The sequence below is a fragment of the Penicillium diatomitis genome (genome assembly GCF_028827545.1).
Source record: "Penicillium diatomitis strain IBT 30728 chromosome Unknown utg000014l_segment0_segment0, whole genome shotgun sequence".
Lineage (NCBI taxonomy): Eukaryota > Fungi > Ascomycota > Eurotiomycetes > Eurotiales > Aspergillaceae > Penicillium > Penicillium diatomitis.
In genome coordinates, this window is record NW_026623186.1 from 428,630 (window position 1) to 451,332 (window position 22,703).

At 47.6% G+C, this 22,703-nt stretch overlaps 4 protein-coding genes across 4 annotated transcripts; 2 read left to right on the forward strand and 2 right to left on the reverse strand.

The window, feature by feature from the left end:
• Positions 1 to 393: 393 nt before the first annotated feature.
• Positions 394 to 1,815, reverse strand: N7539_008820 (uncharacterized protein; the record flags this gene model as incomplete). Its single annotated transcript, XM_056938415.1, has 4 exons — positions 394 to 912; positions 978 to 1,151; positions 1,224 to 1,373; positions 1,753 to 1,815. 4 exons carry the CDS (start codon positions 1,813 to 1,815, stop codon positions 394 to 396), a joined length of 906 nt encoding a protein of 301 aa, XP_056786423.1.
• Positions 1,816 to 6,818: 5,003 nt separating this feature from the next.
• On the forward strand, positions 6,819 to 7,014 carry N7539_008821 (uncharacterized protein; the record flags this gene model as incomplete). Its single annotated transcript, XM_056938416.1, is given in 2 exon segments — positions 6,819 to 6,856; positions 6,867 to 7,014. The coding sequence occupies 2 exon segments, from the start codon at positions 6,819 to 6,821 to the stop codon at positions 7,012 to 7,014; spliced, it is 186 nt and encodes a 61-aa protein (XP_056786424.1).
• Positions 7,015 to 11,803: 4,789 nt separating this feature from the next.
• Positions 11,804 to 13,747, reverse strand: N7539_008822 (fungal specific transcription factor domain-containing protein; the record flags this gene model as incomplete). The annotated part of the gene is made up of 1 exon (XM_056938417.1): positions 11,804 to 13,747. The coding sequence occupies one exon, from the start codon at positions 13,745 to 13,747 to the stop codon at positions 11,804 to 11,806; it is 1,944 nt and encodes a 647-aa protein (XP_056786425.1).
• A 7,785-nt stretch (positions 13,748 to 21,532) lies between these two features.
• On the forward strand, positions 21,533 to 22,207 carry N7539_008823 (uncharacterized protein; the record flags this gene model as incomplete). Its single annotated transcript, XM_056938418.1, has 1 exon — positions 21,533 to 22,207. One exon carries the CDS (start codon positions 21,533 to 21,535, stop codon positions 22,205 to 22,207), a length of 675 nt encoding a protein of 224 aa, XP_056786426.1.
• Between the last annotated feature and the right edge of the window lie 496 nt (positions 22,208 to 22,703).

Consider the following 22,703-nt stretch of genomic DNA (forward strand, 5'->3'; position numbering starts at 1 on the left):
AGATGGCTGTTTGCACGGCATGTGCCACTCACCACAGTCCATAGCTTAGGTAGAATCTCTCCCCTTCAGCAATCTCACTCCTCATCCCTCTGACACATCGATACTGCTGCCCCTACCGTAGCCGTATCTCATCAATGGCCATTGACGCATTCAAATTCTACGCACTGGACGCTTATCAGCCAACACCTGGAATGCGATTCAGCCCATTTGATATTGCAACAACTGCTATGAAGGCTACCTGCTATAAGGGTTACAGCGGGCCATCGCTTAAATGTCCTTTTTTCAGTTGCGTCTTTGTTGCGTTTTGGTTATAAACTGTAATTTCTATTCCCTGCTGCTTTATACTGTTACATTTCTTTTGCAACCTAATGAGTTCCCAATGTCCACATAAGACTAGGAGTGGGGGGTAATCCGAGCAGCAGGTATGGAAGGAGCGCAGAACATCACTATACTAAAGCGCGGCACACAGGATTCTGTACAGCTTTCGGGGCTGGGCGCACGTACTCTGTGTACGGAAGCTCGAACTCGGTCTTGCCCGATTAAGTTTTGTAGTCTTATACCCGCGAAGACGACCACCTCAGTCATATCGCTCCCTGGTAGGGACTGGTAGGATGCCTCCGACCCGACATCTTCGCTGCCTCGTTTTTCAGTGGTTTCGAGATCAGCAACCCCCAAGCCGTCGTCTTTACCATGAGTCCGGAATAGAATCGTCAATGTGCCGCTGTCCTTATGCGACGGACTCAGATACTCGCTGCGGTCGGAAAGACAGCGAAAGGGGTCATAGTAGTGGACGCCAACAGTAGTCGAATTGAGAGCCGAGTCACCCGTTAGAGTAACATCATCTTTTGCGGGTGATTGCGACAGAACTTGCGACAAAGTATTCAACAAATCCAGCCTGATTGGGGCCAACTCCTTGGAAAGAAGTGAAAATCAGTATACTGAAAGATTAGAGAGAGATTGAAGAGAAATAGACTTACTGTATTTAAGGCTTTGACTGAAAGAAACAGGTTGTCTGACGGACCCTTGGAATACTTTGGTTCGACGTCATTTCGGAAATAATAGGCGCTTTCTTTATATATCGCAGTCTTCCCACGAACGCGCTCTGACGCAAATGCAGAGTATTTCGTCGCATTCATCTTAGTAGCCACTGGCTGTTAGAAAAATTTTCAGCCTGAAAGTGCGTTAGTGATGGGTACCAATGTTGGACAATAAGCTTAACCTACCTTTTGGACGACAGTTTTGTAATTGCGTTGTGTGGTGTCAGGAGCTGCTAAGCGGAAGGCTCCAAACCGATAGAGCGAAGCTCTCAGCTCTGAGGACAATACATTCGAGATTGGCACGAATGGATAAATCAAAGGTAGTCTCGCACACGTCTTGATGTTCGTAGTGATGGTTTAGGGGGGGGGGACTGTGAGGACTTTGATTAGTTGATTGACTGCCCGATGATTCAACGTCAGCCGGCAGGCCACATGGCACGTGCTCGCTAGCTCCCAAGGGTACGGGTACTAGGCGGAATTAGCGGAAATTGCTTGTCGGATCTTAAAGTGTAATGTCGTTGATTCGTTGGCCATATCAGACAGAAATAGATACGAACAGCGGGTGTATCTTCTCCTCTGAGTTTCGAGCACTCAGCTTGTCAAATCAGAATCGAGGATAGTGGATCCGGACTGAATCTGATTTTGAGGGCCAGCCAACGGGAGTCATAAAGATGCGGATAGAATCTCTCCAAAGGAACTACAGTCGAGTAGTTACTGCCAGTGCTAGCGTTTTCATCTGGAGAATTTCGATGCTATTCGCGGAAGATCCGAGGGCCATAACTGAAGGCTATATATAGCCCAGACGAAGTTTGCAAGTAGCCTGTACCTATGGTAGAGATTTTACTGCCTCTGGGCCAGAGAATTTACGGTAGAGCGCACTTGTTACGGCAGTGCGGAGCGCTACAGCTGTCCCCCAGGGTGTCTTTGACCATCTCAACTTGAGTACGATGGTGCAAATGTATGGTCGATTACGCATCAGCCAGGGTCCATCATAACAATGCGTGTGATGTTGAATTTTGGTTTTTATCAAGGATACAGCCTTCGTAGAGTCGACTGGAACGGAGGCCATCTGAAACTTTTCAATGAGGAAGATTTACCAGGATATAGGGGCGAATACCTACCGTAAGAGAACAATTGAACCAAATATTTGGGCTAGAAAAAATTTTAGCCGCGATAGAACTTCTGGTACTATCCCAAAGCCGGGCTGAAAAACATAGTTACTCCGAAAATGTCAGAGTCGGAGATGCATTAGCATCAGAGAAGACAGGTAGGTAGCGCTGCCGAAGCGTGGCGGGAGCGGGTAAAAGTACAGTGGGTCAGAAGCGGTGAAAAGCAGAGGGGCCCGTGCCAGAGTTGAAACGTGGTCATTGCACGGTTCCAGAGGACCCCGCTCGCATGGAGACACAACGTCGTACGGATCTAGTAGCACGAATCATCTACACTGTACTTGGGAACAGTGGTTACCATGTTCGATTACAGAGAATGTCACCCACGCAACATACGGGCGGACCTCATTTCTGTCGCCTAGCTCTACACTCCGGCCGTGAGAGATTGCTTCAGATAGAGGGGTGTCTCAATGTCGCGAGTCTCAAAACGTGAGCGTCCTGTGCGTCCATTGTCAACAGTCACCTGTTTCACAGTCTCGTTTTTCTTCCATCGAACTTCAGTGTCACTATTATTTCAGTGTTTAATCATATAAATAAAAGACCAAGAAGGTGTCTCTCTCTCTTTCCTTAAGTCTTTGAGGGATGGTGAGGAACGGGAGGGAAGGATTTTACTAGCCCAGGGAATCTCGAACGTCATCGAAGTAGGCGACAGCCCTTCTAAATAGGTGTCCCCCTGAGGCTCATTTACTGGGAGATGCGGTGCTAGGCTGTTCCCGTAAGGCAAAGCGGCTATTCCCGTCCAAATAATCACACGTAGTCCGCCACACACGGGCACCAGCCGCCACCGTATCTGCTTGGTAGTATGGTCACCCCCCATCCCCATACCAGTATATGTAGCTAGGCTTCGTAGGGTAACAGGTGGACAATAAACAGTATTGAGTCTCCCAGGCAGTGCCTACCGGATAACCGCGCAATGCCACATAGTTAATTACTCCGCTATCATTTATTATTATTGAGATCTATACTTCAAATAATCATTCTTAAGCAGAATTCGCCTATGAAGCTATGTCGCATCGGGTCTTTTTACCACAATAGCAATGCCGGCGGGTTTGGCCTTTTCGATTATATACATAATTGGACAGATACCTGGCAAGTACGGTGTGTATTTTGTACCCGGCTTGTTGCCTTATTATCGGCAGACACATTCTGGGAGCTATATGCTATATACCGAGTGTCATACCGATCAACGCTACCACAATCCTTCAATCAACTACGTCTGCCTAGGTACCCACGGCTGTCCGATGATGACAAATCGAAGATTTTTCAGGCATGAAATTTAGCTCAGCTGGCACGGCCTGGATCCTCCTCTAAGCCAGTAAAACTTTCGTGTTCGTCTTAATACCGGTAATAGTTTCCACGGGTACTTGAAGATCATAAACCATTCATGACGGTGATTGATAAATCCATGGTTTGGGGTTGACTTACTGTCATGGTGGAGATTCAAACAAAACCCCACTAGTCAATTGGGTTCAGCCTTGCACTAGGCCCCATTAAGCCCTCATCGGCGCAAGGTGCCATTCTTGCCCGTGTTTAGTCTAGCGTTCCTGCATACTCCTGTAGTACAGCGCCTAGATCCAAAAGAAACAAGAGAAAAGCAAAAGCCAAATTGCAATATCTGAATATCTCTAAAGTAAAGGTCTCATTATCTCACGCCAGAAAATCTAAATAATATTGTGTCTTTTAGCGAAGGGGTGGGAACCTCGACGAAAAAGACACGGAAGGACTTACGCCGGCAAATTAATCTATCAGCATGTGAGGCGTTAATTCGTCCTTCTTTACAAGTCCATGTTTGTTGTGATAGTTACCCAAAGGACATCAATAGCGCGAGTGTGTCTTTTCCATGAGAAGATTTGTTGTTTTATCGTCAATCGAGCTAGAGACTAATCGAAATGATGCTAGTGGCGTAGTATTATTTCCTAGACATGCAGACCTTTCTCTCCGCACCCATCATATCACAGGGATCACAGCCGGTTTCTATCTGTAGTGGGCGCAGTAGATGTCCCACTCACCGGCATTAGATCTGTCTGGCCTGTCAGCATTGTCTGATCCGGGAAAAAGCCCAGGTCTGCTGGGAACACCAGCACAAGGTGGCCTGGCAGATAAAGAACCGTTCCAGGATCCAAAAACAGGTAATGTATCCCAAATGTCAGGAAATAAGCGCCAAGAAGAAAGTAAGACCAACCCTGCAAAGTACGTACATGTCCGCATCCACACCCTGAAAAGCGGATCGAGCTTGATTCGTGGGGACTTTCCTGCATGGTTCTCTTATGACTACTTGGAAAACACAACAATTTCTCTTGCCATCCGCCTCATTCAAATTTTCAATGTCGACTTCTCACAAGGTTACCCTCGAAGTCTGGTGAGGCCTGCTTTGAAAACTCTAATTTTTTCACAGTAAAAGTCCTGGTTCCCTACCTTACTTTCGAAGTCTGGTCAAGACAGCGATCATTCTGTGTCTGAACAGGCCGTGCTTAGGCCTGACCAAGCCTAGGAACAAAACCGAACGGCGTGAAACTTGCAGTCGTACTCGGCTTGATATTAAAACGCCCGCGGATTATCAATCGCTGTCTTTAGATTCCGCATAAATCTTTTGAAATTCGCCCATCTGTGTGATAAAGTGCAAACTCATGCCGCGACGGCACTAGGCTATTCAGCCAATCTGTCTGGTGAACCTCATGGTTGTGAAAGCGAGATGGATAGGATAAAGCAGACTATCCAAATACTACACCCAACTATCAAAAGCTTGGCTTACTCAGTCGCAAGAATAGTCCGCATCGGCATTTCCTTGGACTTCCGCGAGACTTCCTCTGTTCGACGACGACCTTGGGTTGGACTTTCTACCTTTACATGCCCAACACCTGCGATTCCCTCCCACATGGGCCTCCGTAGCCAGCGGTCCGCCTTCATCGTCACACAGGAAACACAGCCCCGGTGTTCGACCACACCTTCCCAATGTACTTCAATGCGATATTCGCACGTCCCGCCTCGTCTCCGGAATATCCTCCTTAGTAAGAGTGATGTATGATTAGATCTGCCGACTTCGACCTCGGTCATTTGCCGTAGCCACCCCCACCCTCTCCTGCACGAGCATCAGCGAGTGCATAAGCACACTTCACAGTGGGCTGAGAAAATGAACAGTTCACAAGAAACAAAAGGTGTATGCACGAAGCCTTCACCACGTGAACAAGCTGCCAGCGAAAGGGTTGAAACAATAAAAAATATGGAGTATGATCACCTGAGAGTTTGATGCGATCATAATCCGCTGGGAATCAAGATTATCGCGAGTCATCAATGAGCATTTTATGATGCGAGTTTCAAAATTTGGCTACGGGTTCTGCAGCGGAATCGAGGCACAGCAGTCAAAGACACTGAAATCTACAGCGAGACATCACTGGCAGAAGATCGAGATAGGTGACGAAGATGTGGTCGTGCGTGAGGGCGAGATAAACTAACAAGCAGCCCAGCGTGTTAGAGAACGTAGAAAAGAGATCGAATACTACCCACTCACTCCGATATCGAACCAACTCTAAAAGCTGCACCGATGCAGTTTGTGTCTTCACTGATATTGAACTCGAGGCTGTTCCCAACTTGGGTGTCTGTTCTCGATATCATGTTCCGGTCTATTGGTCGTGGTGAAGGTAGTCTCTGTAACGAGTCTTGCGAACCATTTACCCCCTCAAAGCCGTGCTTGAAGAAAACCATTCCCGTTCGATAATTATTTCTCCCGCCCGGCAAGAGACGAATCACCTGTTTATCCCGGCCGTGATTCATTTTTGCTTGACGTTGAATCTCGTCCTGTTGGGCATCAAGTCGCTACTCCAGCCGCATGTGGTTTCGCTTGCGTCCACGAAAGCTCCTAGCAGCGTCGCTATTGGCTTTTCGTTTTCTGGCTTGCTGAGAAGTGCCCGATTTTAGATCCAACAAGCATGGAATCATATCTTGTCTTCCGGGCTCTCTTCCTGCCGAATTGTGACGAGGTGGCAATGTTGCAGACATTGTTTGTACCAGTTGCTTAGGTGTTGCGTAATCCAAGGATGCTGATGTATACTTTGTCGCAGTTCGAGACGGTATTGGAACAGTTGGGACCACAGGGAAAGTGGTGTTCCCAGCATGGCTGACCATTAACTGTGGCGTTGATGATGTCGTCCTGAGTGATTGAGGATGGCCCAGTGGGGTGGTATAGCTGCTCATGTATCCTGGAATAACGTTGGATGATAAATGAAGTGAGCATACAGTCCAGGGTTTCAGGACTGGTGATAAGACGGGAGCTCCCATTGCTGTAGTGTACACCATTGGTGAGCCGATGAAAGATGGTAAGGGGGGCTGCTACTGACCGAGGTTCATCAAGGGCTCTCGGCACAGAAATGAAGATTCAGTTGTCTTCATGTGGGCGAATACCGTTGTCTCCACTAGGGAAGAGCAGCCAGAACGCGGTAATTCAGTAAAACCTCTGAAAAGTTTTGACATAAGCAACAAAAGCTGAGGTGCTCGCAACATCGATGCCCGAGGTACGGCAGACGAGCCTTATCTAGGTTCGATGGAGGGCCGCGCGGAGGTGGAAGACAAGCTAGCTTGAGATACTACCCCGACGGAAATGGGCTTCTCCAGAGCAGTCATGCCTCGTACCGGCGGGTTCAAAATTGCACGCAAGCGGTACGAGAAGGTGTACACTGGAGGTTCAACTGGCTCGCAAAGATGCCGCGTTTGAGGTTGCGACCCGGGAGATGGTTGACGAGCCGGATGAGGAGAGCTCAAGTATGTCTCTTTTGCTGCGCTCCGATTACACACCCCAAGCTCTGCCAATCGATTGATGGACAATATTTCTGCGACGGTGAATATGAGTTAGATGCTTGAGTGAGTACCAAGGAAGAGTATGACCGAGTTGGACCCCGTCTCAAAAGACCAGAGGCCCCGTGAGACGGGATTAGATAAGAAACAGCCTTGCAAATAGCCCAATCTCTTTACAAAAGCCTCGACATCAGTGGCAAGATTCTAGGCCCAAACTCGGTTAAGTACGTATATTCAGGGGTCGTTAGAAAAATCGAGGGCTTTCAACATTGGGGGATACTCTTAGCTATGTGATATCAGGGTTAAGTCTCGAATCAAGCAACATCACAACTTTCACCGGGTTAATAGACTCAATCAAGATCTAGGCAGAGCACAAATGCGCAAGCTTGGTAGTTTCAGTTGAGGTCAGATCTCGCAAAGCCACTGCATGGCACAGATGCATCTTGGGCCGCCGCTTAATCAACCGCCCATGAAAAGCACGTATCAACAACTCGGGTCCTTTTTAGTGCCAATACGTCTTCCCTGTTATCATCTATCTCCTTATCTCCAAGAGCAATCTATTTCTTCTTTCTACTGCATTCCTATATCGGATATGTGGTTCCTTCAGCAGACTACCCCAATCACCGATCATGGGCAAGCTGTCGACTCCTCCAACATGTCGAGTATCATACAATGCAGCTCTTCTAATACAAAAGCTCTGCCTTCAAGCGATGCACAAAGAAGATACTAGTCCCTCGATCCTTCAATCCCAGTTGCACCTCGATTTTTCTGTATTTATATGCTATAAAATATATATATGGTGGCATTTGGATCGTACCCATCGTTTTAAATTTATGCTGAAAACATTGGTTGTGCAGTTGTCCTTTGCTTGGGATCTCACTGATGTCGGATGGGTTCGCCAAGAGAGTGCCCCTGAACCTCAGACGGGATACGGCAATGACACCTGATAACAGGTATGATGAGTCAGGCGCCTCATTTGCAGACAGTGCGGTGGCGAAGCAGGAGTCACCTACGGCCGATCGACGTATTAGTTCATTCCTCATGTCGTATTGTATATCAATATGCATTTTCCTCTCCTTCGATCTTCGCCTGTAAACACTCTTTCCTGCCAAATATCCGTATTCCACACTACATTACTACCTCACTGCCCTTCAGCTACATCTGATATAATGTCCGGCCTCCCATTTTCAGGATGCCGGGCTATCATTGACGGTATGTGATTGTGCAACCTCATATATATAGAGTGTTTTTCAGCTAAGGGTCAGAAGATTCTATAATGCTGCCCAGAGTACTCGTGAGCGCGTGGATACAAGAATTCGGTCAAAAAAGCTTCGATGTCACCAAAAATGAAATCGGCGACTACTGGACTGCCATTTCTGATGGCCTTCAGCCTAAGATACCAGGAGAGGTATCTCGGCGATTTAGTCATCAGAATTTCGCACAAACCGACCTCGGAAAATACGTTCTGATTACAGTTCTTACTGGCCGCGAAGTCAATTCTTCCAGATTTTTCAATGGATCGGGTGCTCTTGCGTGCGAACACACTACTGTTTTGATTGAAATGGTCTACGTTAACTCTGATCTTCCGGACGGAAATATTTTGATTTCCTTGAAAGCGACCATTGGGGGGACGCAGGAATGTGGCAAAGAACTCCCGATTTTTGTAACCAACACGATCGATTTCATTTTTAAATTGCTTTACTAAGCAAAACCTGATTGATTTGGTGCCTGGAGTGTATCCTTTGAGGCCTTTTGACAGGCTTGTTGTGTATCGGATTAGACATAGAAATTGCATATCGGTTCGACACTACACTGCCCTGCAAAGTAAAACTTGGATGGCCGTATGAGGAGAAACTCATCAGAGAGATTGACTAGATCTTCTATAAACAGGCGTTCCTTTCCTTGCAAACGCGATACTGCTGTGGTCACATCTGTTTACGGAGCAATATCCAGGATTATGTGTAGATGGCTGGGGCCCTCGCAACCATGTAACAGCGGGATATATCCGGAGAAGGATCTCTTTCTCAAAATTGGTGTCGGACTGGTGTGAAACCTATTGACGTATTTCAATAGCTAAACTGATTGCCTTTCTGGACTGCTCGAATTATTCAGAAATTCGGCCCAGAGTTTCCCCAGACAGTTCACTGGACTGATCGTCCTCTTCTTTTGGAGAGTGAACACCAATTAAACTTATTTTCTTTAGGTGAGTGTCAAATGCAGTCGATTGGAAAGTTCCTAAAATAAGTATCCAGCGATTGGAGTCTGCCTCAGTTGAAGTTTACCTTGATCACGCACACAATATGTCCGACTTCAGCGATCATTTCAGCCCGCTGCATCTGGACAACGAATTCATTACCTAGCAAAAGTCGACGACGACTTAGCGTTTGAGGAGAAGGAATATCCAGCTTGAATCAACACAGAAAAAATCGAAAGGCATCGCTCTTGGCTAATCTTGCCGGGGTTGACCTTCCCGAGGATGCCATACTGCGTTGATGGACGAGGCTTGACGAGCCGCTGTACACGTGATTGTTATTTGATTGAGGATCTTACGAAGGAAAACCCTTGAAGGTGAAAACACTCGACGTTGAAGAGAGAAGGAAGAAGGAAGCTAAGCTAGACTACTGAGGTTGGTGGTCCCAGGTGGTGAGGGCGTAGCCCATGTGTGTGCCAGACAGTATGGCAGGCCTCACCACAAACAATTGTACACCCCTCGAGTCCATTCCAACAGGAGTCCGTCGTGGCTCATAAGAAATGGGATGCTGATGTGTTTGGGACAAATTTTTCGACTGGCAGTGGGTGTCGACTACGGGATTTTCCACAATGCCTGAATTGCCGCGGCGTGGCGGCGGTATCTAGGGCTAGGGCTCTGTCGGTGGACCGGCTATGATTTTGTGATTGAGATCTCTAGGCCAGAGAGGGAGGGTGATGATGCGGTCTCATGGCAAAAAGAGACTGGGTTGGTAGAACCCGGTCGTAAAACATCATATGTCCACGATAACCACAATTATCGAGGAAATAAAAGGCACGCGAGAGAGAGAAGCAATGTGTCTGAATCGTACCTGGACAGCACCATCGACACAACTCATCTTCTAAATCTTTCCGACCGGTTTCCTCATCATGGAGTTGCAAGAGAGCAAAATCGTATTGGATGCCCTTTCTGCAGCTTACTTCAATACAGAGCAATTAAGGAAGAACAAGATCGAAGTCGATCTGTGCCCGCGAGTCAGTGACAGCTTACCCATAACGGAACTCAGAGACGTGACACAATGACAGACGTTGCCTCCAATCACCCCTTCTATCAATACGCTCTCAAACGTATACCACAGGGTGGGAACTGCAACAGATTGAGTTCCGAGTCCCCCATGCAGTAAACTCACAAGGAAGGAACCCGACTCCCCCATTCACGCATCAGCAAATAAATCCAACCCTTGAGCGTCTAGCCCGGCTTTTGTCGATGAGATTGACAATTTTCAATCTGAAGGATGCAATCTGACAGGTGCTGAGATTGACAGACTGCAGCATGCCGATCGGCCAATTTTCTTGGAGTCAGGCCCAGATACAACCCTAATCTACCCTACTTGTGGGAATCATCCAAGCACTTATTATTTCTGTTACTAAAAGAGTTTCTGGAAAATAAGCTCAAGATGATAAGGTACAATGTGCAGCGGGTAAGGAGGCTTCCATGTATTTTCTATTTATCTGCTTTCCAAAGAACCTAATGTAAGTGCTATAAGGCAGCGCACGGTAACCTGATTCATTCAGAGTAGCACGCCTAGTCTAGTCTAGATATCGTTCACTAATGCCACAGATTCACCTGACGTCTGTGTTGCTTGTGGGTGGACATCAAAGAATAAGAACGACGTCCTTATTCGAGGCATGTAATTATATTGAAAGAGCACCCCGATGAAGGTCCCAAAATTGAAGGGAGTACTCTTTGCCCCTTGAAACTTATCTTGGTTTGTATGACATGTGATTTTGCCACTGCCACTCACCACAGTCAATAGCTTAGGTAGAATCTCTCCCCTACAGCAATCTCACTTCTCATCCCTCTCTCACATCGTGCAGCTGCCCCTACCGTAGCTGCATTCCATCAATCTTGCAATTCCAGCTCTAAGAATAACGACCGGCTGACTGAAAGGTCACAGGCAATAGTCTGTCCTTCAACAACAGATGCGAGAACATACGCTTTTGCAGGCCTGGTCTTCCTTGTCAGCGTTCCAGAAAATGGCTAATGCTGATTAGGGTTTCAAAATCCAAGATCAATTATTATCTATCACCTCGAACTCCTAGTCCATACAAAGTGTTGATCAAAGCCATTGTTACCCGGAACTCTTACTTCTTGGCCGCCGCAAGCCTAACGGGCTTTACGATTCCGACCTTGAACTTTGGCGTACCATACAGGCTAATCTCCACAATCCACCTAAGAGACAATGTTCTCGACAAGCATTGGAGAGCCTAGCTTCAAATTCTATATTTGCAAGCATAGCATTCTCCGCTGCTAGCTAGAGAGGTCGGGTTCATGGTTAAAGATCCTGATAAAAACCTCGCATAAAATTTGAGCATTAGCACGTAGAGTGGGTGACGCGATTTGTCGTCGGCGTAAGAGTCTGATGGTATGTAGGAGGAGACGCTTGAGCGTGTCGCGGTCCACGAGATCGGAAAGGCCGGAGAGGTTGGCGTTATACGTCGCGGAGAGAACGAGCATGTTGCCGCATTGTCTTGCACATTATAACTGTCAGCATTTCGGATTTATAGCACTCGTTCCAAACGGAGGACGCGAACATGCGGAAGAAGACCATCATAAGCAACAACTTACGTTTGAGCAATACCAAAGTAATTCGTCAAGATTAGCCTGTCCTTGACACCGTCAAATGCAGTTGAACTATGGATAGCCGATTGAATGCAAGCCCTGCTTGCTAGTAAGGTCGTCGAAAATACTTCTGTGGATTCAACGACAGCCGTGGGATTCGACTGTACGCGCACTTGGGCGCCACGTTGTCCGTGGTTCAGGGTGCTATAGAGCGACGGGCGATGAATCATATACCGGGCGTCGTAGTATTCAGCACGCATGCGAGCGGCATTGATTTCGGTGGCAGGTGGATCGTTGTCCTTCCAGTTCACCATACTCGGAAGATTTTCTCGCCAGAGTTCTAGGTTCGCATTGAGAGCTTCTAGTGTCTCAGACCACAACCGTCCGAGCTGCCTTTTCTTCTTCGGACGGTAAAGGTCGAAATGAACATGGTTAATAATCTTGCGGAGGTGGATCCGAGCCGAATGGATGATCAGCATACGAGCAGCTGGCGCTGTCCAGTCGTTGGAAATGTCAATTGTAAAACGACCCTTGGGTAGATGAATTTCACCTGCGTCCAAACGGGTATTGCTTGCCGGAAGGTCAAGTGCTACGAGGAGATCGCTCTCTAGCTGCACACATGTCCAGTAGGCGAAGTCGAAGAGATCCTGGGTGGGGCTCTCCGACACCCTCCCCGGGAAGCGTTTCTGTTGTCTGACCAAAGCTTGACAAATTTGTACAGCTTGGCAGATCCAGCCATGACTCTGAAGCGGATGAACCAACTGGTCGGCGTATAGAGCTGCAAGCAGCCTGGCCTGGAGATGTGGGAGCCCGATGCCTCCTTGCATCACACCCAGAATCATTGCGGCATAACCGTACAGAGCTAATCCGGGTATCACCTCATGCTTCTTCACGTGGACGTAGTCGCCTTGCATAGTAGAGATTGCATGTTTTGAGAAATCTTGTCTCTGCTCCTGAGCGGTGGAACCTGAGTTGGAGGTGTATCGAGCACTGGTCACTGAGTATGCATCATCCATAGATGGTATTAGCGGACAAGGATATTTCAATGTAAGTGGATTCGCGATCGGTTGCTGGCGATAGTCAAGAGTCTGTTCATCCGTCATTGACCCCGGTAGAAGACATTTCTGCTCGCAAAAGGCACCAATCGCAAACACCAGCAGAGTTATAGCATTATCGATATTCTGTCCTACTTCCATTGGCTGCGCGAATGCCGAACACATTTGAGCCCCTTGTAGGTCGTCGTATGACCGTCTCCGCTTCTTATCGCGACGTAGAGGATTAGCATTGAACGTTATTGATGAATCTTGTGCGCAATAGCAGCGAATAAATGCATTGGCCTTTCTCGTCAGGTCATTTTGGCACAAGAAAGGATGCAACTTGTGCATGCCGTCAAGATAGCTTTGAAGATACCGGTGAGCCGTCCTCGCGTCGAGTCTTAGAGACCCAGTCCGATCTATTTCCGCAAGACTGTCTGCAGACGAGGCAGGGCTCATAATATTGAAGGTATCATCGGGGATTGGGAGTCCAGTGGTATGTTCATAGTCTTTCTTTGGTCGGAGGGACGAGGGCAATACCGTGTCGTTTGCTGTGTATGAGTTCTCTCTCTGACCGTGTATACTGATCGGACCCCGTTGCTCCTCTAACTGGAGCACGTAGTCTCCGGCATAAGCTGTCTCTAGCAGGCACTTGATGGCTGGCCATTTTAAAAGGGTGATCTGCTCCATCGGACTAACAGGCTCTCCCTTGTGGCCGTTGCGAGCCACATCCGTCAACCTTGTCAGTGGGTTGATGACTCGGTGTATATTGCTTTCATTTAAAAGCTTAGTTAGAGTGGCCTCTTGTGATTGCAAACCTTCACTCAGGGTCTTAACGGCCTCGTCTATCTTCCTCTCGAGCGCCGAAATGCGATCCATCGCAAGTTGTGTTACTTTTCCTTGTCTGCGCATCGCGATTTAGAATGAATAATATCTGTTGAGGAGTCGGCGAGAGGCGATGACAACCATCTGGAACACGATACGTACGTGTGTGAAAAATGTTCCATGTACTCGCAAACCAACTCATTTTTCTCGCAGTGACCACAAACTGGTCGATCTTCGTCACATTTTGTTTTTCGCGATCGACACTGATTACAGGCCTGTCCGGAACCAATCAGTCAGAAAAAATCTACTGGATAATTTTCTCAGCGAGTATGTTGGCGAACCTGTTGGGCGCGAGCTACCTTGTGCCTGATGGCACCTGAGGTTGGATTGGAGAAAAGTCCAGCATCATACGGATTCAGATTTTCCGTAGATACAGGTGGGCGGTCGCACACGGGCCACGACGACGGCGGTGTAGGCAAGTAGTTCAAATTTGGACAAATCTTCGGAAGCTCTCGATTCGAGTGAGCACCGACATCACCAGTATGACAAGGAAGAGGAGTCTGGCTGTTCGAGGAGAATTGGAGTGGCAAAAGGCGAGGGTGGTTGTGGTCTGCGGATGTATGTGACAGGCGTGTGCGGGCCCATCCGGCCGTGGCGGGTAGCATCTCTTTGTATTGATAATTCAATAGGATGAGATACGGAAGGTGAGACGTGATAAAGTTATGAATTGATGGTGGAAAAAACCCAAGCTTTTATTAGAGGTCTACGGAGCCTACTTGTGGCTGGGGTGGGTGGCGGTTGCCAATCCTATAGCCTGGCTGCCTGGCTAGATCAGCTCCAAATACCAGTCAAACAGTTCTGCCACCGGTATATGCACGACGGACTATAGTAGAGAACGCCGGATCGAAATCAAGATTCTGCCGATATTTCATTCCTTGAATATCAAACCATCTCTAGTACTTATGTTATGGGAATACCCAGGTCTATTAACCAAACAAGCCAAAAGACTAGAATATACCAGAACGCATGTTCTGTCATGCCCGGGAACCCGTTACGGCTGCGGCTGGCTACGGGTTCGCACAGCCACCACGCCCGCAATCCGCCGTAACAACATACTTAAATCATTTTATTGTGAAGAATCAATCCCTCTGTGAGTGGCGGTTTTACCTGTAGAAACACCGGTATAAAATATCTCGTGTGAACTTGAAGGGAGCCTTTCCGTTTTATAGGCTAATCATTTCGCAAATAAACCCATCTAAACGTCCTTGTTCTGCGAGTTGGACGTGCTTCGCCCTTGTTCGCTTCAACCTGTGTAATATACTCTTGCAGGGTGCATAAGACTGCAAATTTTTAAGGACCATCACCTCCTTGAAGAACGCGCCATATGAGTTGAGTCATGATGAATTAACAAATTGCTGGCCAAAAACTCCTTGGAAATCAAGTAAAGTGTCTCTGATCCTTTGCATATGTCATGAGTTCCAAGCCCAACGTCCCTTTTGCCTGCGCACTGGACAGGCTGCCATGCACTACGGGATCCACACATCCCAAGTCACTGAGCTTACTTTACCCCGCTCTAGTCCAATATTGATCAACAATTGGGTATTTTGCCCGAGAATCCCTGCGTCGTAACATATTACTCAGGAGACCAGGCGAACGCTGCTCATTCTCCGTTGACTGAAGGTCTCGCCGACGCCCGGTAGGCTACTACACAAATTAGGCTGGAAGTCTTAATAAAGTATAGACTGTTTACTAAAATACTTGAGGAGAATGTTGAGATCTTAGCCCTTTCTATTAGTTATATCGTCGAACCTTAACGTTAGTTCTCCGAAGGAATCTTTCCAATGGCGGTGTGTTTCCCTAGTTGAGCGGCAGCCTAGCGCTTCTCTGGGTAGTATGAAGAGTCGCGCTATCCTCTTCTAGTCTAGTAAGCTTTGAGCTGAAGTCTCGTTGCTTCGTGGTCATGAGCGCCTGAGTCTGGCGCTCTGGAGTCTCGCAGCCTTCACCGTCTTGTTGCAAAAGTTCTGGGGCGACTTGAACTGAAACTGCATTCCAGTTTCTACTTGTAGACTATCACGTTGTACACCAATTTACTATGGTCAATAATGGAAAGCCCTTGGAATATTGATCCAACCAATTTGCTCAGAGAGATTATTTCACAGCCAGCAAATGATACTTTCGCACACTTTACCCTTCATCCGACCGGCGAACGCTTTTCAATTAATATGATGAGAAACATGGGAGAGGGCAATCAATAATTCTATGACTTAGAACGTCATCTCACCCTTTACAGAGTGGCACAAAATTCTGTTATCTTTTCAAGAACTGGGAAGGGGACTTTGATATTGCCTGGCACCTTCTTCACCCCGTCTGATCCGTCAAGATTGTCCGCCAGTGTCATCAAGTCATCAATTCAAGTGATCACTTTTTCAACCCCGATGCTATCTCCCCCGTATTCTTCTGCTTATCAGTCCCGTCTCTGGTATACAACTTGAGGCTTCTTTGCCTTGGCCATTGAATTGAATCTTGCTCCGGCGTTCGATTGAGAAAGGAAACATCTAAGATTTGTAATTTCTCAGAACTCGAAGGTCTGTATATAAAATTGAGGCAAAGGCGGCCTGCTACAGAGCTTGGTCGATCTTCCCTTGAACTCGGTCACGCCAATCGACCAACGTAAAGCTCGTGTTATTGCGGATAGCCCTCGACAGATCTTGGACCTGATATTATTGCGGAGCGAAGCGACGCTATAATGGGGCCAAATTCTCACTTCCGGCAGAATCTTTACCATTCGATTGATCTGCTGGGCGGTCTCCCTGTCCAAAACACGTGACCATTCCTTTAAAATAGCTTTACATTAATTCCCTAGAGGTGTCTATTGATTGGCTGCTTTTCCCTGTCCAAAATACGTGATATGTCCAAAACACGTGAGCTCCAATGTTGAAGAATGTCCAGGCTTCAATTACAGTTTGCTTTTGCTTTCACCACAGTGTTGCGGTCGGTGTAGAACATAAAGAATTGCGCCGGTGGCCAACGGATTAATTACAGCAGTTGCTTCACTCTGCAGTTCCTACCGAAGGGGACGAAGTGTCGCCCTAGGAACACTCGTAGTAATTATCTTCTGAGAACAATAGGTAGCTATGGAGTGACATAGTCTGATCCCCTCTCTATCGAGATTCCAGAAAAACCCTAGTCAGGATCGGTTCTTCACTATGTATTCAAGATTCCCCCATTCGGCCATTCGGCCATTCGGCTATTCAAGCTATAGAATTCTATTCGGGGATACCCGTCATCGGATAATTTTGAGATTCCCGGGCGTAGCTCGTGCATAGTCTCGTGAACGCTATGAGGCTCTGAAGAGAATATAACTGGTACTGTTCGATCTCTGTCTCGCAACCTATACAGGCAACCCGCGGTCCAGGGTACTGGATGATAATATAGAAAAAAATTAATCAATCATGTTGATGATAAAAACTGGGAAGACTTGCTTCTCGCAGAGTCACGGGTCACCTTCACATGTCCCCGGATCCTAAATATCGCTTTCAAATCAATCACATAAATCTGTACTGATTGTTGGGACTAACTAGAGCTGTTTGAAAAGATACAGAAAAATATATGCTATATAATGCTCTTGACCCTTCAAAGGAGTCGAAGAATAGCGACTGTCCAGTCAGTGGAAATACTACAAGAAGAAAAAGATGGCCAATGTCGGTTGTGGTGAAAGATTCATTGGTAGATGAGAAGGTGAAGTTATGGCCACGTGACTCATTTGGCTGCCGATCATATGAAGAAGTAGTTACTCAGGCCGAGTAAACGAGGGTATCTTTGAGCAGTGATCTCTCAAACTGAGCGTTCAGTGCTCAAAGTGAGCAAGAACAGTAGCGTGACTGTACAGGGCCTACAGTATGTATGTAGTGGTGAGGTGGGAGAGTATTCGATGGATGGTATCGGCGGTATCGACGGTATCAACTGGAGCGAACAAACATTTCATAGGAGCATGTTCCAGCAATCTCCGGAATGGATTCAATGTTATTATGGGACTAATGAATTTCGGGGTGACGGCTATTAATTATAAGATGCCAATGCAAAATTTGCACGCTAGAAATGTTTTGAAGCGTGCTTTTGCCGACCTCCCATCCTCTAATGTCAGACCTAACAGATGTTCGCAACCGTCTCTGCCTACACTCGAGTCGCGATCCGTCCAAGGTGACTTGCTGTTTCTCGCTTGTAAGCAATTGATTCAGGGGTTTGACTCGGGGTTTGTTCTACTACTACTGTGGTGATGTAATAATACCATCGCCTCTGGGACTGACCGGGAATTCGCTCGATGACCAGTAGGTAAAGCACACACATCAACCACACGTATTGCTGCCAGTCAGTAGTACGTGTCAAAATGCTACTTTCTTCGAACCATGGGTCGAGTACAGAAGTAAGCGCCGTGGTATTCTCAACCCCCCTCACTCCCAGTGCTTTTCTATTCTAGAAACTTAAGAGGTTGAACCTAATGAGAACTTTTTCGATCTTTCTGATAGAGAGTCTCTCCCCCTACGTCTCTTACGTCAGATAAAGCAAAAGCGTTTGAATTGACCATTTCAGGTACTAGCGGCCGACCGGGACGTTTTGGACCGTCCACTTCGAGGGAGAAAAGATATTCTCGATAACCATGAGTATCATTATTCACCGCTCGCACCATGGAGTCTAATTATGTTCAGCCCCGGCTATACTATATAACTAGTTCGGTACCATTCGGGGTCATTGGGTTACAGACCTGAACCACAGAGCTACGATTCCCTCAACGCCAACCTATCGGATCTTTCTGGCCAGGGCCGCAGCCTCACGCGTCTAAGTTTTCGTAAAGGATGTCGTCTGACACTTCTGCAATAAACACCTCACTCCGTTACAGTGATCTTCAAGAAGAGCTGATGATGGAGTCGGAGGCCCAAGGAAAGGGCATCATGAATAAGACGCAGACGAGGGCAACGAGAGGAAATCGGAAAAGGAAGGAACAGCAACCCACACCGGCTAGGAGATAGACTGGCCCGGGGGGGGGGCGGATGGAGCTACCTTGTCACGGCCGCGATTTACCTGCCCCCAAAGGTCCCCAGAGGTCCACAGAGTCCCACCGTTCACTGTCCACGGTCGTCGCCTCTTACCGACCGAGATAGAAGGAGATCTCCCGACGGTGTCATCTGCGATTTACATACTACTATAATAATTATAGTACAGTCTTGGAATTTGACCACGAACCGCTAATCGTAACCCTTGCGACAAGCGAATTCATCTGGGCACGGCAAACGGGAATCCACCTCTCCACTGGTGGTTGGCCCTCATTAGACGGGTCACGGGACCTATGAACCGTCGAAGTGACAATGGACACTCGTGCTGTACACGACAGAGTAGACTACTTATTTGACTGAGGATCTTACGAAGGAAAACCCTGTAAGATGAAAACACTCGACGTTGACTAGGAGAGGAGGAAGAAGGAAGCTAAGCTAGACTACTGAAGTTAGTGGTCCCAGGTGGTGAGGGCGTAGCCCATGTGTGTGCCAGGCAGTATGGCAGGCCTCACCACAAACACTACTCTGTACTCGGTACTCGGTACAGAACTATAGATACAGACGCCATACGGGCATACCGTCGGATCCACGACAATTCCCGCCTAATCACTAGTCTGCGCGGGACGACGATCAAAGACCCCCTGTGGGCCCATGTCTTCCGTGCGAGGGTCGAAAGTCCAAGCGAGTCGCCATCCCCCGTCGGAGCGCCAGTATGACACGGCACGTCGCGCAGTAATCAGTCACTTTGGCCCGCTTCACACGGATCCTTCCTTGACCATCAGTCAGGGAGTGACCTTTATGAAACAATGCGCTTATTTGGCGCGTGAACTTCACCACTGGGAGCGGTGCTGCCATCGCGTCAATCAAGCGTGCCTTGATTGTTGCAGGAATGGATGCCCGGGACAGACACGCGTTCCAAGAGTCTTGACATGCGACATCACGAGGGTTCACCGCGAGGCAAAGCGAAGGCCCACATTGGAGGGGACCGTTCCGGCTTGTAGTAGCTGCTTGATTAATCGCTCGAGAACAGATAGCAGCCACCCGCACGCTCTCGGCGGGATTGGTGCCGATTGCACCATCGACGGCCACGGCCTAATCGTGCAGCTGATGGAAAATCGACCTCGTAACGACGGTATGTCAGTACGCATGGTGCGGCATCACGAAACTGGTGTCGCCGATAAATCACAAACGCCTAAACAGCCTCTCATCCACAAGGCTCCTAGCATTCTACACCTTACTGCTACTCCTTGTGTTATTGATAGTAGCCCTACTGTGTCGGGTCACTCGTCCGCGGATGACAACGAGATGCTATTTTTTGACGACAAGGACATAGGAAAGCGTCGGATATCCTTTCCTCCTAGCTCCGTCTGTCGACAACGACCCGAGCATGGATCACAGCAAGTTCTCGTGCCCGCAGAGGAAACTATAACGTCCACAGCTCATGAACAGACCAAAAAATCCCGAGCCTCGCAGACACTGGCGGAGAAGAGAGATCAACTTTTACAAAAACATTTCGAGGCATGTACGCAATAACGGTTTCGTTTTCTTTTTCTTCCCTGCGGAACCAGGTCTGACCCCTATCTAACACACTTATAGATCTCTCGAAGCCATTCAGTATCCCGCGATCGATCCAAACGCCGTGAACCCCTTCGTGTTACCGTTCTCAAAAAGTTGGCTCAGATTCAACGAGATCGTCCTCTGCCGTCGAGACAGATACAACGGGTTTCTCTAAACTCGCGAAGCACTCACTCGCCCCCTACGTAAATTCCTGCGCAGCCTGCAATTAATAAAAAGCATAGACTTCGCCCAAGATCGCAAGTGGCCAGGAGCGGATGTCAAGGCTTGGCCTTGCGGCATTCATTTTGCAGACAAGGTTCGATGCTGCTTATAACGCCTATACTTCGACTGTCAGTCCATTCATGATACGATGTGGTCTAGATGTTCCTAAACGCTGGGAACTCGAGATCATCTTCCTCAGTTACCAGCACAGATATACAACTTCATAGCAGCAGTCTCAACCGACTAATTAGCCTTATAGCAAATACTGAGAATAGGAGGTCTTCAGAAATGAGCAGTCAGTTCGGTCATCCCCGAGATCTCGCGCGTTCGGCTCATGCATGATTTTTCCAATTTTCAAAGACTTTTCTCGCCTTTACTTTTACCTGAGCCTAAACGCACTGGTTCATCAATTTTCGTGTTTGACAAGTTTTTTCTGCCTTTGGATTAAGAGCGATAACTGTAGGAGATAGTATATTGTAGCATGACCATACTTGACGATGTAAGGTATACCTGCTTGAAGGGGAAGGAAGGGCGTGAAAAAACTCGACGATTGGCACACGCTCCTAGCGTTAGCAAGTGAGGCAGAGCGGCCGAAGAGAGGGAGAATAGCCTGACCCCCTACCATCACAAAATCTTTCTTGGTATACAGATACATGTGTAGATTACCCTGGAGAAACCCATAAGGAGGAATTTTCCGGAACCTAGTCTGGCGACGGTCCCATGGGCAGTCTTGAGGTTTTCGGAGCATTCCTCTTCTCACAATCCGGTATTTTCCATTACATGGCTACATGACTTTGAATCTTCCACTGTAAATCCAAGTTGAACTCTCAGGTCTCTTCTTGCCTTTCTCGCGAGCCGACGACGTCTCTAAGTGCTTCCTCATCTGCAGTCTCATTGAATCCTGAAAAAAGGCTGCTTGCATTGGTTTCTGCTCGCTACCTCGTTCTGGTGTTCTTGGCTATCTTTTTCAATTGCTGCTTGTCCGGCATTATCATTCAGTTTCTTGATCCAAAGAACCACACTTACCCCTGACTATCACAATATGGTGCAACAAGATGAGCATTTCTGCCTGGAATGCCTGAAGAGGTCACCCATCGACTGGATGGGAGATAAACCCCTTCAAATTAAATGCCAGCCAATTCCAGCAAACATTGAAGGCTCTCGATACGAGTATCTTGCCCTTGTGTGGATGACCCATGTCGAGTTTGAAAATGCGTTACAACCTCAGGAGCCGATACTCCCGCAAGAGCATCACCAAGCCTTGACCCAAATTGTCCGCAACCTGACCTCAAACTTCGTAGCAGCTATTGAGACCTACCAGCAGCAGGAAGTGCGGAAAGAGACCTGCATTGTCAACGTCTGCGAGAATCTCAAACCCCGAACAGCTAGGAAGAATTTCTATCAACAGGCACAGAATCTGTACGCCGAGGCGATCAAATTCCCGCGACTACGACCCGAGAACGCTGGATGGGAGATATGGGAAACTGCTATCTGCCAGTTCAATGAGGAAATGATGGTGTGGACTGAGAGGTTCGATCAGTCACAGAATGACTTTGTAGTACGAACCAAGCTGCAGGAGTGGCTGGAATGCTTTCCTTTGCCACTTAAGCCGTCGTGGGTAGAAGAGCTTGTTGCTGCCCATCCTTTGTGGAACCTGGGTGATTGGAGCCTTGATTGTAAGGGATTTCTGTGCTGGAAAAAAGAGAAGACTTCCTGATTATATGCTGGAGGACAAGATTCAACTAGCTGTGTGGTGCGTCTCGACTGTCAGACTCTGACTGATGATCATTTTTCCTGTACGGGTGCCTCTGCCCTAATTTGTCAGCACACAAATACCAAAATTGAAATGTCATTCACGCACGCACATGAATCTTAACTTCTGGTGCTGCTGTTAAAAAGTTTACGGCACTGATATACTAGACTTTACAGATGTAATCTAAAGGCACCGAGCTTTGCGCATGAAGCGTTCGTCGACTTTTAATCTGATCAAGAAGTAATAGAGAAGGTGAGAATGCTGGACTGGATTGAGTAGAAGAAAATCTATTCCGGCACAAGGTTCCCGTCCCCTAGTAAAACAATATAGCGCGGTATCAAGGATCGGCCAAGTACGTACATTGATCGACAAACTTGACGGTTACTTCTACCTTCTTGCTCGTTCCAGAGGTCTAGAAGCTTCCTGCGACAGGGAACATGGATACGCTCTTTTAACACGA